This window comes from Clytia hemisphaerica, unplaced genomic scaffold (genome assembly GCF_902728285.1).
Source record: "Clytia hemisphaerica strain Z4C2 unplaced genomic scaffold, Clytia hemisphaerica genome assembly, whole genome shotgun sequence".
NCBI classification, from domain to species: Eukaryota; Metazoa; Cnidaria; class Hydrozoa; order Leptothecata; family Clytiidae; genus Clytia; species Clytia hemisphaerica.
This window is the reverse complement of record NW_027103850.1, coordinates 90,654-108,165: the sequence shown is the minus strand read 5'-3', so window position 1 is coordinate 108,165 and position 17,512 is coordinate 90,654. Positions and strand designations below refer to the sequence as shown.

The following is a 17,512-nucleotide window of genomic DNA, read 5'->3' as shown; positions in this document are numbered from 1 at the left end:
ATCGAATTTCAATCGGTCGATTGCATTTGATTTGGTTTGACTGGTTCGATCGTCGATTCCTTTCGATTGAGATCGTCTGGCAGTTAGAAAACATAGAAAATAACTCACATAGAACCAGGAAGTCAGAAAAACTACAAACAAGAGACTGGAAAGTACAAAATAAGTCCAGATATGTCTTTCGTCTTTGTGAAGAAGCCACGACCTTAGTATTAGACACCATACGGTACCGTAACTTGGTCTAATTTCGACATCCCTCCTCTAATTTCGACACCCTTTTTATCAGCTGAAATTGATAGAAAGGTTGAAACTGTTTTTCTTTGCTTTGTCAGAGAGGAATCTTTCTTTTTCAAACAGTGATTCAAGCTTTCATATTATCCCTGTCTCTAAAAAAGGGTGTCGAAATTAGACGAGGGATGTCGATATTAGACCAACTTACGGTATATCCCATTTTGGGAAAAAAGTAGCAAAAAGGCCCAGAAAAAAAAGAAGCATGCTTCAATCAGCTTCAACCAAGCTCAACCAAGTTTGTTCGCAATTAAGCTCAGAGTATATATGTTTAAAAATTATATACTTTGAGCCTAGAAAACTTTATAAATATTTCTTACATAAGATAAGGTGAACAGTGCAGCAGTGAGAGCGTGAGAGCGGTGAGCTGGTGGGTGAGTGCAACGAGTGCAACAAGGTACAAAGTCTGATCTGAAATCGGAAAGTCAAGGAATATCTTATTTTAGAGCAGTAACTAAAAACGGCAAAATTTTCCGGTGTCAGCAAATATGTAACTTACGGTATCCGTAAAGTTTTGCAAATTTTCGGAGTTTACCAGTTTATTGCATACATCAGCAATTTCTATGTTTTTTATTATCTAGCCCCTAACCAAAGTTTAACGCTCTGCCCACATCTCCACAAAGAAAGATCGCTGGGAATCGGCTTGTAACGTGAGAGCGGGGATTTAACTTTTTTTACATGTGACATGTGACCTACTTTTTCCGAGAACTTTGCTGGGGTGCAAAAAATATTGAAAATAAAAAAAGGAGGACCCGGGTCGTGTGTAGATTGTAAATGACTCTCCAGGATTTTTTCTACTTTCTCTACTTCCTATCTTCCATTCTATCTCCTAGTCTTTTCTATTTTCTGACTTTCTGAGACTTGTTTTCTGCTGATTTCTACTAACTTTTCTATATTTCAAACTTTCTCCAAATATCGACCCGACCGGGATTCGAACCCATCAAATGAAAGAATCTCTGATCAGAAATCCAGCGCGCTATCCGTTGAGCCACACTCGCACAGCAGAACACAAAATTTGTAAATACTTATAGAATGACAAAAAAGACGGGGGTAATGTTATTATAATATGGGTAAAAGTACCCCTTTTTTAACCTGACTGAAATTCGAGCCGTTACTAGCAACCCTGCGGGGCCCAAGGCGCCGAGTATGCACCCGGCACAGTGACAAGCCGTTACTAGCAACCCTGACCTTACCTAACTGATAATAACAGAACCCCCGTCTAAATGGAACCACCATACCCCCGTCTAAACGTTTCCGCAGTTTGAAAAAATTTTCGCCTTGGTAGTCATTTACAATTTAACCGACACCGAGGACCCGGGTTCTTTGAAAAGTTTGCCTGCAAGACAAAGATCTCTTAATTCTCCATTGAGAAAGACGACAAGTTATTCTAACGATAGATCACTGACAGTGAGATCATAATTCTGGTAAGTCTCAAACAAGTAACTGAAGTACGAATCAAAGTACTATTAGGCTATTATCTAATTGTCTGTATCGCTTTAATCAGTTAATAATGATATTATATTTAACTCGTCCAGACCAGAAACTCCAGCCAGACTGGTTTTGAAAGTGATAGTAGAACACACAGAAAACAGATTACACTTGGTCACTCTTCAGCAAGCGAAATCTGTTTTATGTGTCTAGTTTCAACTATTTCAATATGCACATCCTTAATCTTTAGTCAGGTTTCCTATCCTATCTCATTTTTGATTTTTGATAATACTTGCAAGAAAGTACCGTAACTTGGAATAATGTCGACACCCCTCCTCTAATTCCGACACCCTTTTTATCAGCTGAAATTTATAGAAACGTTGAAACTGTTTTTCTTTGCTTAGTAGTCAGAGAGAAATAATCCTTTTTCAATCAGTGATTCAAGCTTTCATATCATTCTTTTATTTCTCTAAAGAACATAGCGTCAGCCTGGGTTTAGGTCCCAGGCAAAAATTAGGTTCCCCCTGAGTTTTAAGTCCCCCCAAAGATTTATGATTTTTTTGTTAGCCCCCAGGTCTTTTGACACTTTAAAAAAATTGATCCAGTAAAAAAGGGTTTTCCAATGTAAATTGTGTTTCGGTCGGTCGGTCGGTCGGTCGGTCGGTCGGTCGGTCGGTCGGTCGGTCGGTCGGTCGGTCGGTCGGTCGGTCGGTCGGTCGGTCGGTCGGTCGGTCGGTCGGTCGGTCGGTCGGTCGGTCGGTCGGTCGGTCGGTCGGTCGGTCGGTCGGTCGGTCGGTCGGTCGGTCGGTCGGTCGGTCGGTCATTTTCCCACCAAAAACCTCAATTTTTGAAATTCCTCCAGCAATCGTGCAATCCTGGAATTCATACGCAAATGTAAAGAAATAGCCTAAAGCCTGGATCCACATAGGCACGCGCCTCGATCGCAAGATAACTTCTAGTTAGAGATTAAGGCGTTCGTGGCGTGCAGTGGCGTGTGCTTAAAGGAATACAGCTGCGAGTCTCTGCTTTTAGGTGTTCAATGTTTGTTTTTAAGTACGGGTTACACTGGGACATTTTCTGTGCGCGCAGTGGATGTTGTTTATAGAAGAATCAAAACAGCCAGTTAAAAAAGAACCGCAGAGATAGTAGTTATCATGTGAAAAGGAGGTAATTTTTTTTTCGACTCAAAGTGAAACGCTTTTTCTACACGAACCAAGCTATCAATTGAGCCTCGCCTAAGTTTAAAGGGGAATTAACGTTTCAAAATTGTAAACAAATAAATTACAGATTCAAATAGAGCTCATTGAGACAATTTCAAATATATATGGTTTATAGGGCTTTACTCTTCTACATCCTTAATAAGAGTTGTTTGAAAATTCCCTTGCGTTCCTATGGATACGAAAAATGTGACGTAGCACACACCCTGTGTTTCTCTTTTTTATAAGGGAAGAGTGGTGAATGATGATTTAAAATGCAGTTTTTGAGTTTCTTTTTACCGTTAGAAAGTTCACTGCACCTTTGGAATACTAACTAGACTCTCCTAGTATTATTTCTTCAACGTTTTGCTATAACTACTTTAAAAAAGATTAATTTCTTATGTTTTTTATCTCTTTTATAACCAAATAGAGTGTAACAGTAAGAATAGTTGGAGCGCATGTGACGTCACAAAATCAACAGTGGGGGAGTTTTTCTCCATTGTAGAGTCAAAATTGTGAGAAATTAAAGATTGAATAACTCAATGAATAAAAGACATTATGAAGTGGTTCTTTTTTTGTTTGATCACATTTTTCTTCCTCTTTAATGTTTCGAGAAAAAAATCTCAGGGTTAATTCCAAACATTAATTCCCCTTTAAGATAAAATATTTTGGACATTTTCTATAAACATATTGCACTGCAAGCGAAAATTTTTCAGATTCATGAGCTTCAATTTGAGTAATTGAAGCCAACTATTAAGCAGAATTACTTTAGCCCCCACGTTAAGTGATGAGATTTTAGCTCCCCCTAAGTACATAGGTCCCCCCAAAAAAGTGGTGTACTTCCAGCCCCCTTCTTTTTCGGGAAAATTTTAGGGTGTAACCCCCCTCCAATCAGCAGGGCGGGGGGACTGACGCTATAAAGAAGGGTGTTGGAATTAGACGAGGGATGTCGATATTAGAACAACTTATGGTACATCAGTTGTACCATAACTTTGTGCCTGTAATGCCAATATACCTTATCTAATTTTGTCATGGCAACTACCTGGTCTTTAAAATCTTTATAAATAAAACCCTCTGAATAAGCTGTTAAAAAATAATTGCTATGGCATGGCGGAATTAGACAAGGTATGTCGACATTACACAAAGCTACGGTAGATCTAACATAATTTTTCCTCATCTGTCATTCCATAAACCATAAACCAGGGGTATTAGTTCATGAGAAGCTGGGATAAGGGTTAGAGCTTGAAAGTCACAAAATAACCTTGGCAGAGGAGCAGAATTGGCCCTTTTTTTAAGGGAATGGCAGAATTTGGCAAAGATTTAGACAGAATTACAAAAATTGGGTTCTCTGAGACAGAAAATTAGACAATCTTAGTGCGGAAAAACAGAATTTAGCAAAAGTTTTTGCGGAAATTCGGAATTGGTAAAAAATATTCAAAATTTGCGGAAATTTTGGCAAAAATCTTGAATTTCAAAGGAATTTTTGGTGGCGGAATTTTGGTTCATTTTTAGATGGTTTGGCAGAAATTGGAGAAAAAATTGGCGGAATTGCGGAATCGTGTACCCCTGAAACCATCCCCTTCCATTCAGCCAGGATGATCCACCTCCCATATGATTACAAGGAAATTCCATCTCACCTGAATGAGCCCCCCTATGGAAAACTGGGCCAGCCCACCTCCCTATGAGCAGATCAATTGCCCTGGTTGATTTAGATACCTCTAAAATTTGATACATCAAACATGTCTGCAAATCTTTTTTAGACCTACAAATGAAGTCAACCTATTAAAATAAATGTTATTCTAGTAGGATGTACTCAGTTTTACACCTAGCATTGTGGCACTCTTTTATTTTCGGTAAAAAAAATCATAGTTATTTCATACAATATTTTGTATTTTGGACCCCAGCCTTGATTTTGATCTGCATTGGCAAAGTAGAACTCAAGATATTAAAATAAAATTGGACTTCTTAAATTCTGTAAATTAACTAAAATTGTATGAGTATGAGTGCCTAACCTGGATCAAAGATACCTTCTTGCACTTATTTCTTGTCCGCATCTTTTTCTATCGCTGTTCGAAAGCAAACAGATTATTTTGAAATTATTCCTTTTTTACCTTATGAAAAAACTAAGCTTTATTTTAAAACAAATTTTCTCCATTTATTTACTCCATGAAAACAAAAAAAGGCTTTTTATGTTATTTTATTTACTCCATAGATATGGTTCAGTAATAACCCGGATCAAAGGAATCAGGATGTTTTAAAGAAATTTAATACTTAAATGATAGATAAACAGGTTTGAAATATTTCATATTTTTGATCTTTTCTCATTATGTGTATAGGATAAGGATTTCCTTGCAATATTGCTCTTTTGCTGAATTTTGTTTAATTTAGATTAACTAAATTTAACTGATTGTGATTAGTTTAATTTGATGGCAAGATATCTTTGAGACTTTATACTTTATACTGTGGTATGTGGACTGAAAAATTAAAACTTTTATGATAGAAAAGAATAAAGTTTTTGCACTTAGCAATCAATTTAATCAAAACAATGCAAAAAATGACTACATGCTCATCAAAGTCTGTTAACCGCACCCATGAGATGTTCCTTAGGCATTTTTCGTGATTTGGGTCACTGTAGAAGCCTTTCTTATATGAAAGCGTGTTTTCAGTTTGGAAGCTGAACTGATTTATTTTCTTTTCCAGAAACATGGAATGTCCAAAGTGTCATACCCGTACCTTGGAGTTGAAGGATCTGTTTTTCTATATCAAAAGCGATGTTGAAATTTTCCTATCAGTGAAACCAGAATTGAAAGAAATAACCTTCCAAACCAAAAAACTGATTGAAGAAAGGGAAAGCCAAAAAAAAGTCCGTGTAAAATGTGGCGTATGCTCTGGAAATTTGGGTTGCTCTATTCCATTTGGACCTGGAGGAAAGATGTTTGTAGCGTTTGGTTGTGATAAAGTCAAGTTGAATGGTAGAAAGTTTGGTAAGAAAGAGAGATGGAGGATTTTATATAAAGAATTCAAAGTAATCGAAACAAGAGATCCATCAACGTTTTTCAATGTTTTGGATGTCGAAGAAAGTGTGGAAACAAAAAAGATCTCTGTTATTAAACAAGACATTGTTTTTCCGTCTCTCCAAAATCTCCAGCACTTTGAATGGTTTAGTGTATCACTGGTCAAGAAACCAAGACAATACCAGATTGAAGCGTTCATTGAAGTTCTACAACGAAACTTGGTTGTTGTGCTTAAAACAGGAAGCGGCAAAACACTCATAGCTTCCATGTTTTTGGCTCGTATGTGTAGTTTGAATCCTGAGAAACTTGGCTTGATGATTGTTGATCGCATACCATTAGTCTTTCAACAAGGTGATGCTATACATGCCGACACCAAACTTCGCGTTGCCAAAATTTGTGGCGAGAATAAAACTACATATAAGATCCAACAAATCAACAATATGAGATTTGATGTTCTTGTCGTCACTGCAGGAGCTTTTTACGAGATGGTCCAACGAAAGATGATCGATATCAATTTGTTTTGTGCTGTTGTTTTTGATGAATGTCACCATTTGACTGGTGGTCATCGATATGTTGATGTTTTGCAGCTCTTCACCAAGCAGAATGTCCAATATCAACCACGAATTTTAGGATTAACTGCATCTCCGGTCAATGGTATTAATAACCTTCGTTTGGACAAATAATTTAAGTTTTATTTCTTTTCAAATTTGCCACTTGCAATGATTCGAAGCAAGAGGCAATTCTGAATTTATAAATTTCTATCAATAACATGAATTCTTGAGTCAAATTGAGTCAAAAAGACTCAAAATATTTTTTTGGACCAACCCCGGTGGAGGTCCTATAAATTAACCCGTTCGTTCGTTCGTTCGTTCGTTCGTTCGTTCGTTCGTTCGTTCGTTCGTTCGTTCGTTCGTTCGTTCGTTCGTTCGTTCGTTCGTTCGTTCGTTCGTTCGTTCGTTCGTTCGTTCGTTCGTTCGTTCGTTCGTTCGTTCGTTCGTTCGTTCGTTCGTTCGTTCGTTCGTTCGTTCGTTCGTTCGTTCGTTCGTTCGTTCGTTCGTTCGTTCGTTCGTTACCAACTTTTGTCGAGATCGGCTCATTAGTTTTTTCAGATTTTTTGCACAAAGATGTGTAACTATAAACCCTCGAATGTGACGGAGCCCGATTTTCGAAACAAAAATTTAAAAAACGGCTAAAAAATGGGTTGTTTGGATTTTGTGAAAAGTCGGATCATTAATTTTTTCTGATTTTTTGCATGAAAGTAGGGTACCATCATAGGTAAAAGATGGCTCAAGCAGATTTTCGCAAAAAAATTTTGTTGGCTCAAAAAACGCATGATTATTTATAAGAATCACTATTAACAAGCATACATCAATGTTCTTAGTCCAATTACTCAATTTTTTTATGAGATATATGTTTTTTTTTGCTCATGAGAGCTTACTTTTGAAGAATATGTGTGTTTAGACAGGAAATTTTGGTTCATGCTTGGCGTGTTTTTATAGAAAAACTTGCCAAATTCAATATATTCTCAACTTCAGTTGAGCTATAATCTGAGAATGTCTGTATGTATGTCTGTATGTATGTATGTATGTATGTATGTCCGTCCGAAAACTTTAGGGCAGGCTGGACACTTCAAAAAAAGTCGGATTTGACTGAAATTTGGCACACTTGTTCCTTGGGTGAATATCTGGGGGTGTTTTTTTCATTTTTTGAAAATTTTGATTTTTGGGGCCTGGGGACGAGTTTTTCGCCAAAACGAGGCTAAAACTTTGGGGCAGCCTGGACACTTCAAAAAAGGTCGGATTTGACTGAAATTTGGCACACTTGTTCCTTGGGTGAATATCTGGGGGTGTTTTTTTCATTTTTTGAAAGTTTTGATTTTTGGGGCCTGGGGACGAGTTTTTCGCCAAAACGAGGCTAAAATTTTGGGGCAGCCTGGAGACTTCAAAAATTGTTCGATGCTGGCTGAAATTTTGCACACTTGTTCCTTGGGTGAATATCTGGGGGTGCTTTTTGCATTTTTCAAATTTAGATTTTTGGGGCCTGGGGACGAGTTTTTTGCCAAAACGAGGCTAAAGCTTTGAAGCAGCCTACAGCCCTCCAAAATGGTCGGATTTGGTTGGAATTTGGCACACTTGTTCATTGGGTAAATATCTGGGGGTCTACAATTGGGCCTATAAATAATTTGAAGCCACTGAAGTTGAGCCCAGTGCGTTGCGCACGTTCGACTATTTTTTTATAAGCACATTATTAATTACTTAGGTATTAGCTTTTCTCGAGATTGGCTCTTTCATTCTTTATGATTTTTTGCACAAAGATGCATAACCCTCGAATGTGACGGAGCCTGATTTTTGAAAAAAAATGTTTTTGGGCAAATTTGGGCCAAGAAACGGCTAAAAAACGGGTTTTTTGGACTTTGCGAAAAAGTAGGGTACCATCATAGGTAAAAGATTACTCAAGCAGGATTTTTCAAAAAAAATTTGTTGACTCAAAAACGCATGTTTATCTATAAGAATCACTATTAACAAGCATATATCAATGTTCTCAGTCAAATTACTCAATTTTTTTTATGAGATAGATGTTTTTTTTGCTCATGAGGGCTTACTTTTGAAGAATATGTGTGTTTAGACGTGAAATTTTGGTTGCTTGGCGTGTTTTTATAGAAGAACTGGCCAAATTCGATATATTTTTATAAGCACATTATCAATTACTTAGGTATTAGCTTTTCTCGAGATTGGCTCTTTCATTGTTTATGATTTTTTGCACAAAGATGCATAACTATAAACCCTTGAATGTGACGGAGCTCGATTTTTGATATAAAATCTTTGGGGTAAATTTCAGCTAAAAAACGGTCAAAAAAAGAGTTTTTTGGACTTTGTGAAATATTGGATCATTGATTTTTTGCATGAAAGTAGGTAAAAGATGGCTCAAGCAGATTTGCAGATTTTTCAGTTAAAAAAACGCATGTTTATTTATAAGAATCACTATTAATAAGCATACATTAATTTTCTTAGCCAAATTACTATTTTTTTTGACGAGATGGATGGTTTTTTGCTCACGAAGTCTTGAATATGAAAGAATATTTCAAGAGCATGAAACTTTGGTTTCTAAATGTTTTTTTTTTCATAAGAAACAAACGACTAATTTTAATAGATCGTCAATGCTTGTGTTCTGAATGATTGTTTAATGGTCACGTCACGTATATATCAATTATAAATATGTTAAATGCACAAATAGGTAGGTCCATAAAAGTATCACTTGTTATGATTTCTTTTTATTTTCATTTTCAGGTAAAACTCTTATTCAATGTCAAAATCGCCTGGAAGAATTTCTGAAGAGTTTTCCTAACGTCAAGATTTTTAGTCCAAGATTACCAACATCTGATCAAAAAGTTGAGACCATCACTATGAAAAGAACATCTGCTCAAAACGAATTTATTGTGACTGTTTTTGATCAATTCATGAAATATTGCAAATGTATTTCAGACCTGGTCAAGATCAAGGATATTGAACCACTCAAGATGACACTGTTAAATGCCCATCATGTGCTTGGTGATCTAAGGGGCATTGACAGCGAATACGGTGATAAATTCAGAGACCTTGAACAATTGGTCAAAGAGGCAAAACTTCTTCTGGAAACAATGGTGACTGCTGACATCTTGGGAACTGAATACGGATTGAAGATTTTGGAATCAGAGGATAAATTCTCATGGTTATGTAGAGGGCAACATAAGGAGATCTCTAACAGATTTCAGAAGTTGATTACAACCATCAGAGATATGAGTAAAGAATCCAAGATTTTGATTTTTGTCAGAACAAGGAGCATTTGTACTATCCTTACCAAACGTTTGCAAGAAGAATTCCCAGAACTGCATCCAGATCGAGTTGTTGGTCATGGTGGATATGATGGAATGGATTGGGAATTTGATCAAAAAGGAAAATTGGAGAAATTTTCAACTGGTAAATGTAATGTTTTGGTTTGTACATCTGTACTTGAGGAAGGTTTGGATGTGGCAACTTGCGATCTAGTTGTTTGTTTCACTGACGTACAATCTCTGATCAAGTTCATTCAAGCGAAGGGGCGAGCAAGAAAGCAAGGAAGTCGTTTCTACATTTACAATTCCCAAGCAACACTCAACACGAATAGTGATCTACGACTACAAGAACAAATGATGCTTGCTGTGATGAGGCAAAAGGAAAGCTCTTGTGCTCTTTTCTCCGAACTGTCCAAAGAGATCATGAGAAAGATTCAAGCAGAGATGGAGAAAGATGATCAATTGTCGTCTCTGAAAGAAAAACAATTTTCAATACTTGGGGATGGATTGGACAGTGACTTTTCCTTTGTTGTTTATTGTGATCCTGTGAAAGGAATCAATCCGAATGAAATCAAGACCAAGTTACTGGAGGATCTGCAAGAGTGTGAAGAGTTCGTTGTCAACAGACTCATCTTGTTGAGTGAAGAAAACAAGAAAGTTTACTCCTTACCAAAAAGGATATTTTCAGAAGAAACTTGTGTCTTCTTGGTCAGTGTGAAGTGTCATTCCAATTCCCAACCTCCTGATACGTACGCAGCTTTCTGTAATGTTTTCCCGTATTCTATCCAATTGGACAGATCAACTATTCTACCTGTATGGTCCAAAGCTAAATTTCCGGTACAACCTTTAGCTGGCAATGGTCAAGTGACTTGCACCAATTTACAGATGGGATATTTTACAGACAAGAAAACATTCATCAAGAAATTTCACTGCGATCAAATTGTGGATATCAAATTTCAAGAAAAGGATATCAAATTCTCTTATGACGACGAAAACTCTCCTGGCACCGCATTTTTTAATCCACAAAAACATGCAATCATTCCACTAACTTCCATCGAGAATTTCGTTTTGTTATCATCGACTCCTTCATCCGTCAGTCTTGCCATCCCATTGAAACATCCTCCTTTTATGAAGAGGGACGTTCTTAACAAGGAGGTTCGAGCAAGCATTATGAATTATGATCCAATAATGATGGCACTTGCAGATTATTCTGTCCTGGTGCTTAATTTCGAGTTCTGCGATCTTTACCAATTAACCAATGTATTAGACAACGTTTGTCCTGTTCCTTACTACAACGTCAGCTTGAAAATCAAAGATGAAACTAATATAGAGTCACATGTACAGGACTTTTCAGCTCTTCCAAGGTTAGATGATGCGTTATGGTCATTGCAGTGTTTAAAAGACAGTCGATCATTTTGTTTTCCACCAAGCCTACAAGAACAGACAGTGAACGTGATAATGTCCAAGAGTGATCCACAAGATAAATACCTCATTGATAAAGTGGTCCAGAAGAGCTGTTCCAATCAACGTTTACCATTCTTTTATGGCTTCGATCGAAATTTGAATGAAACATACAATGCCTTTGCTGCAGTACCGAAGAATCGTCGACATTTCTTAGAGGATGTCGTTCCAAAGGGCCACCACCTCATCAAACGAGCTTTTATCACACCTTTGCGGGTCGTCCACCTACCCTCTGTGCCAGTGGCTTCTAACAGGTTACTAAGAATGTTGGTCGACACCAAATATCCTCTGGTTATCGTTACATTCCGCGATGAAGACTCCTCAAAACTTCAAGATTCAAAAATCCTGAACCGCTTTGAACATATTGTTGAAAATGGTGTCGAGCTGAATGGTAAGCAGTATCATTTTCTCTGCTCCACAGGTAGTCAGCTTCGTGAGCATAAAGGTTACTACGTCTCTACACCAACCTATCAAGAAATTTTAGAGATCAGGAAGATGATTATACCCGATCCAACCCAATTCACATCAGTGGCAAAATACTTTTCACGTCTTGGTTTGTATGGCACTGCTGATAAACCAATCTGCAACATCAATTTCACCACAAATTGTCAGATGATTGATGACCTCAAAGCAAGAGATGGAAACCTTTTCACTGACGGTGCCGGCAAAATATCTCATACAATGGCGCGTCGACTTATGGAAAAACTTCCCGGGGATTTGAAGGATATACCATCGGCGTTTCAGATTCGATATTCTGGTTTCAAAGGGATTGTAGTGGCGACCTCTGATGATGATCCACAATTGAATGGAAAGTCCTTCGCTTTTCGACCATCAATGGAGAAGTTTCGAAACAAAGATGAAAGTCTATGTGTATGCAGTTATTCACGACTATTGAATCTTTCACTGAATCGAGAAATCATCACGTTACTATGCTCCATACCAATTGAATGGGGCTTGAACACAACTTTGTTGAACTACCAAGAAGCTGCCATTGCCAGATACTCAAATATGTTTAACGAGCAGTCCATCGCTTTCAACGAACTCCGAAATTTTCTTACAACGCGCGACGTCGACGAGATTCAAGATTCTGAAATGGAGTTGATCGATGAGAAGTATTGGATTTCCATTCTGCAAGGGATTTATCGTTTGAGAACTCGGGAGATACGAACACGAACCAATATTCCGTTGAACATCCAGACTCAAGGTTGTTTGATCATGGGAGTACCTGATCCGTATGGTGTCTTGGAAGAGGATGAAGTCTACGTCCAACTGAAAGAAGGAAAACGAATCAATCGAGTATTGGAGGGTCCACTTCTTGTGTTTCGTAACCCATGTCTCCATCCTGGCGATTGCCCGACGCTCAAAGCCGTCAACAAGAAAGAATTGAAACATCTGTATAACGTTATTGTTTTCCCAGTAAAAGGTCTTCAATCTATCCCGGCCACTTGCAGTGGTGGTGATCTAGATGGTGATTTGTATGCTGTCATATGGGATCCTGATCTTATCCCACCTGCAGGTTCTGGTCATGCAGCTTGTGACTACTCAGATCTGGCAATGCCCAATGAGCCTTTGGAACCAGACAATGTGACATCTCAAACAACTCTGGCGAGATTTTTTGGAAAGTTCATGTCCAACGACTGTCTTGGTAGAGTTGCCACGAAGCATTTATCAATTTGCGACCAGCTAGATGATGGAGCTAGAGACCCTCTGACAATCACTCTATCGAAAGCGCAATCTCAAGCTGTTGATTTTCCCAAAACTGGAATTCTACCACAATGGCCAAAACAACTTCTGTTTGAATACAAAAGTTTTCCAGATTTTATGGAGAAATCTCTGAAAGAGTCTTATCAATCTAAAAAGATTCTTGGTGATTTATATCGAAGATGTCGATCATTGGTTTACAATTTTGAAAATGCCAACTCAACTGGACGTCCAAACGTGCTTTTGAACATGAGTCTGTGGGTGCAAGGGCAAGAGGAATATCTCGAGGACGCGGCTAATGTTTATGTCTCGTACGCCTATGATATGGATATGTTGATGCGAAAATTTGAATTGAAAGTTGAAGCAGATATTATTCTTGGCCAAGCAACCTTTGGTTGGAGTCAACATTTGGAGGCAGACAAAGGAAAAGCAGCGAATGCAGTTGAGGCAACTTACAAGGCGATCGTTGAGAAATATCGAGTTATTTTCTTTTCTGATGTTTCAACTGAAGATGAAAAGCGAATGAAAGCATCCGCCTGGTATCGTATTGTCAACGATCCAGAGATCAAAATCAACAAACGAAAAGCTGATGCTGTTTTGTACTTAAGCTTTCCTTGGGTCATCACTGATATCCTCTGTGAGATTCGCAAAGCAGGGGAACGTACAAATATCAGTCGACGGTTGGTGAATATTGGTGAAACAGCTTTGCAGTTGTTTAAAAAGAACTCACCCCAACTTTGCCGTACAATCATCGAGAAGATCAAGAAAGCGCAACACATCGAGAAATCTGTTAACGATTTCATGAAGAAAGTGTACAAAATCAACAAAGGTGTGTTTTTGATCGAACCGTATGGATCAACATCCATGTATCTTTGCGAAACAGACTCAGATATCGATGTTTGCATTCTTCCAAAGAAATTGAACAAGTTGCTTGAAATCAAATCTCTCTTCCCACGACCAGACGAATTCAAGAAGTTGAGTCCAACAGAACAGCAAAAGTTCTTTCTGGGTAATATAATCTCACGTGCAGTCGATACAGTGACGTCATCAAAGAAAGATCTGCTTGAAGCTAAAGTACCCATCATCAAATGTACTTTCCAGGATGGCGACAAGGAGATTTTATGCGACATTTCCATGAACGAAATTGGATATCGTAAAACGCTTTACGTGCATCATCTTTACGAAGAAGATCCAATAATGTTACCAGTGTTTTGGATTCTGGTGCGTTGGGCTCGTTTGTCCGGTTTGATTCGATCAACCATCTCTTCAGATAAACGTATGGACAGTGCAGATTTCTATGCTCTTGTCATTCACATTCTACAATTGCCAGAGATGGTGGAAATGTCAATCTCCAAGACAACCAGATGGTCAGGGATCAAGTATTTGAATCAACAACTGGATCAAGTGGGGATTGAAAGCCTGTATGAACTTGGGAAAAATATTTTCGAGTTCTTTCGGATCGTTAGTACGTTAGAGGCTGACAACATGGAACTTCGTTGGCCTGCGCCAGGGATACCTCGAGTTTATCTCGATAAATCTCAAGTTGAGGATGTGAAGAAGCTGGCAGCAATGGCATACCATGCGCTATCCGCAACACGCGATGTGAATACTTTACTCAATTATTTTCTGGTCACTTCCAAGAAAAACACCAGTATTCGAAAAACTCTTCCTCTAAATGTTTCATACGCTATTGGAAAAGCTCGTTCCTTTCATGCTGCAAGATTATCTGAAATCTCTGGTGCTCTGGTCACATTGGAAGTCAAAGATGGGAAAGATAACTTCGAACTGCGAGCTGAAGGTAGCCGAATGTCTATTGAGAATCTGCTGAACGAAATGAAAACATTAGTCACCAATAACAAAGCCTTGGTACTTGGTCGACTACCAATGAAATCCTCTCGTTACTTCATGGAAGGGTCATCAATCTTTCTGGTGCGTCTCAACACAGATCTTTCAGCTGTGTTGAAATTTGAAAACAGTTTCGGTGCTTTCGAACTACATCATAATGCGCATCAAAGAAGTGCTGTCCACGTGACGCAAACAAATTGTGAAGGAGAGGATTGGGGAGAAGATTGCGTTGAACGATTGACCAATCACCTGCTTCAACAGTTCCAAAAATTCCCAACAGGTATGCGCACAGTAATTCAATCTTTAGCCAATATTCTACAAAGTTTTATCAAACCTATGTAGTTACGTACATGCCTTTGCTTGTAATATACATGATTGCAAGTCTCTAATAATCACATTATCCCGTTCACAGTCAAGCCTAAAAATCAAAATCTGATATTTTGTACAATCTACTTAGGAATGAATTCAGGGGTTGTATAGTGACTTTGTTTAGTTTATAGATGGGCAACTGCTATTTTTATGAATTTTAGAGAAAACTTGAACATTTACTTTGTTTCTTAGGTGACGGACCTCGAGCTACTGATCTATTGAACGGTTTAGAAGTAACTGTTCGATTCGGTTGTTTTTACTTGGTGGATATTGGTGCTCATTTGCCAGATTCTCAAACCAGTATACAAATACAAGAATTGCAGTTTTCAGTGGAAAAAGGACGACGTTCTCGAAAAGCTTGGTCACGTGGAGAATTTCGCGCCAATGATAATCTGTTCGCTCAACCAAAAGTCAATACTCCTACTCCAAGGTATAAATATATTTAGAGCATTCATCTATGATTTTGTGTGCAATCACCAAGAGGTTTTCAAGTTAGACCATTCAAACGATATTTCATCTAAATTTTGAATAAGTTTTAGATCCTGGGTTCTAAACTTTGAAAGATCGAGGTGGTGGGAGGGTTTAGCAGTGAAAGGGTGATGTGATTGGGGAGGTAAATCCAGAGGTTCGTAAGCCGAAAGATTATTCGCCGTCAGGGATTAAATAGGGCAAAAACAGCGAAAGAAGGGCAAATCGTTGAACGATTCACAGAGGTCTAGTGAGCTTCAATTGATCTCCATATACAATTTTTTCTCTGGAATATACCTAAATGTTGCTACTGATTATGTACCTTTAATCGGAAAAAGTCCGAATTTATTTTAGTCGAGGAAAATTTTGGCCAGTAAGAATTTTAAAAAAATTATTTTTGGTCTGGAAAAGTCGGCACGTTTTTGCATGGGGTTAGGAAAGTTAGGGAAAACTTGATCTTGGACAAAAATTAGCCACTTGACTTTTTCTTTTTCCACGACCTTAACGTGCAAGTTCTTTAATTTTTCTAGTTTCCGCATGGTGGATATCAGACCTGGTGGTGCTCGAGATGTTGAGGAAGGCGCGTCACAAAGAATTAAACGAAACGTCGCAAAGAACAAGCGCTCAAAGCGTGGTATCGCGGCCGCTTTTACACCAGGTGTCTTGAAAAGCAACACTACAGATGAAAGTGCACGCCGAACTGCTTTGGAATGTTACCGACAGCTTGTCAATCAATGTGGCTTCCGTTCAGGTCAATGCACGAGGAGAAGCCCTCCACCTTTTTGGAGAGTTTCAGTCAACCCTAGTACAAGCTATGAAGCTCAAATCAATTATGATCATGACTTCAATGTTATAAAGGTCACAGAACGACCCTTGAACTGGGTACATGGCACAATATTAGATGGTCGCAAGCAAGAATTTACCGGCAAACTCCGCTCAAATCCGGATGTCCGTCTGTTAATGTCCACAGAAGAGAAGATCAAAGAGGGTTCCGATCTTTACCGTAGTGTTTTTCCCGGTCACGAGAACCCGGTTATCATCCGTAACGGAAAACCATCTGTTCCGCAATTTGTATTGAGCGGTACTCAAAAAATGAAGAAGAATTTTGTGTCGATGGTCCGAAATGTACAGCATACGGAACTCTATACTAACGGAACTTGTGATGCGTGTATTGTATACGGGACTATTTATTTTGGTAAAGAACTAACCATCACAAGACCGTTCTGTGAATTATCCCTGTATTTTGACACGCAACCTTTGAGGGATTGTATCAAAGGAGATTTGAACAACGAGACATTGGAGAATTACGTTCGAACTTTGTTCAAAACTTCTAATGAGTTGAAGGAAAAACTAGATCTACTCATATCGAATCCATCTTAAAGTTAGTACCTTTAAACTTAATCTTGAATTTTTCTCAATCTATTATGACGTTTTTGAATTCGGATCAATTTAAAGATGACCAGCCAATTCTTCGAGTACTGTTCTACTTTATTGTTTGTTGGGGTGCATTTAGAAAATGTCTCATCAATCATTTGTCAATTCCAGCTCTTCAACCAACCATTTTCGTTTTTACAAAAATGTTGCATACTCAATTACCATAACTTGTCAATGAAAATGAAATTTCATTTCCTTTTTCAGGCTCACCATTTACATTGCCATCGTTGGAAAGATAATCGGTATACTGCAGATTGCATCCCTTGGTATTTCCATATACACTATCCTCTTGATGATATTAAATTTTGATTGTGATGGATTTTAATCTTTACAAGTTAAGTTCAGGAAAAATTTAGCTTTATGCACCGTATTGTATTTCATGCAAACCTTTTATAATATTCGACCTCTGAAACCTAAAAGTAAAAAATATTAACAACAATGCCTGCCTCCGATTTAAAAAATGGCTAAGAAATTGCAAATTTTAAGCCAATAAATGAACG

The 17,512-nt window shown here is 38.1% G+C and overlaps 1 protein-coding gene across 1 annotated transcript; it reads left to right on the top strand.

Annotated features, from left to right (window-relative positions):
* The first annotated feature begins 1,623 nt into the window (after window positions 1-1,623).
* On the top strand, window positions 1,624-16,991 carry LOC136807576 (uncharacterized). Its single transcript, XM_067064159.1, has 6 exons — window positions 1,624-1,709; window positions 5,122-5,199; window positions 5,610-6,577; window positions 9,211-15,021; window positions 15,303-15,540; window positions 16,109-16,991. The coding sequence occupies exons 3-6, from the start codon at window positions 5,614-5,616 to the stop codon at window positions 16,956-16,958; spliced, it is 7,863 nt and encodes a 2,620-aa protein (XP_066920260.1). The 5' UTR covers window positions 1,624-1,709; window positions 5,122-5,199; window positions 5,610-5,613; the 3' UTR covers window positions 16,959-16,991.
* Window positions 16,992-17,512: the final 521 nt, after the last annotated feature.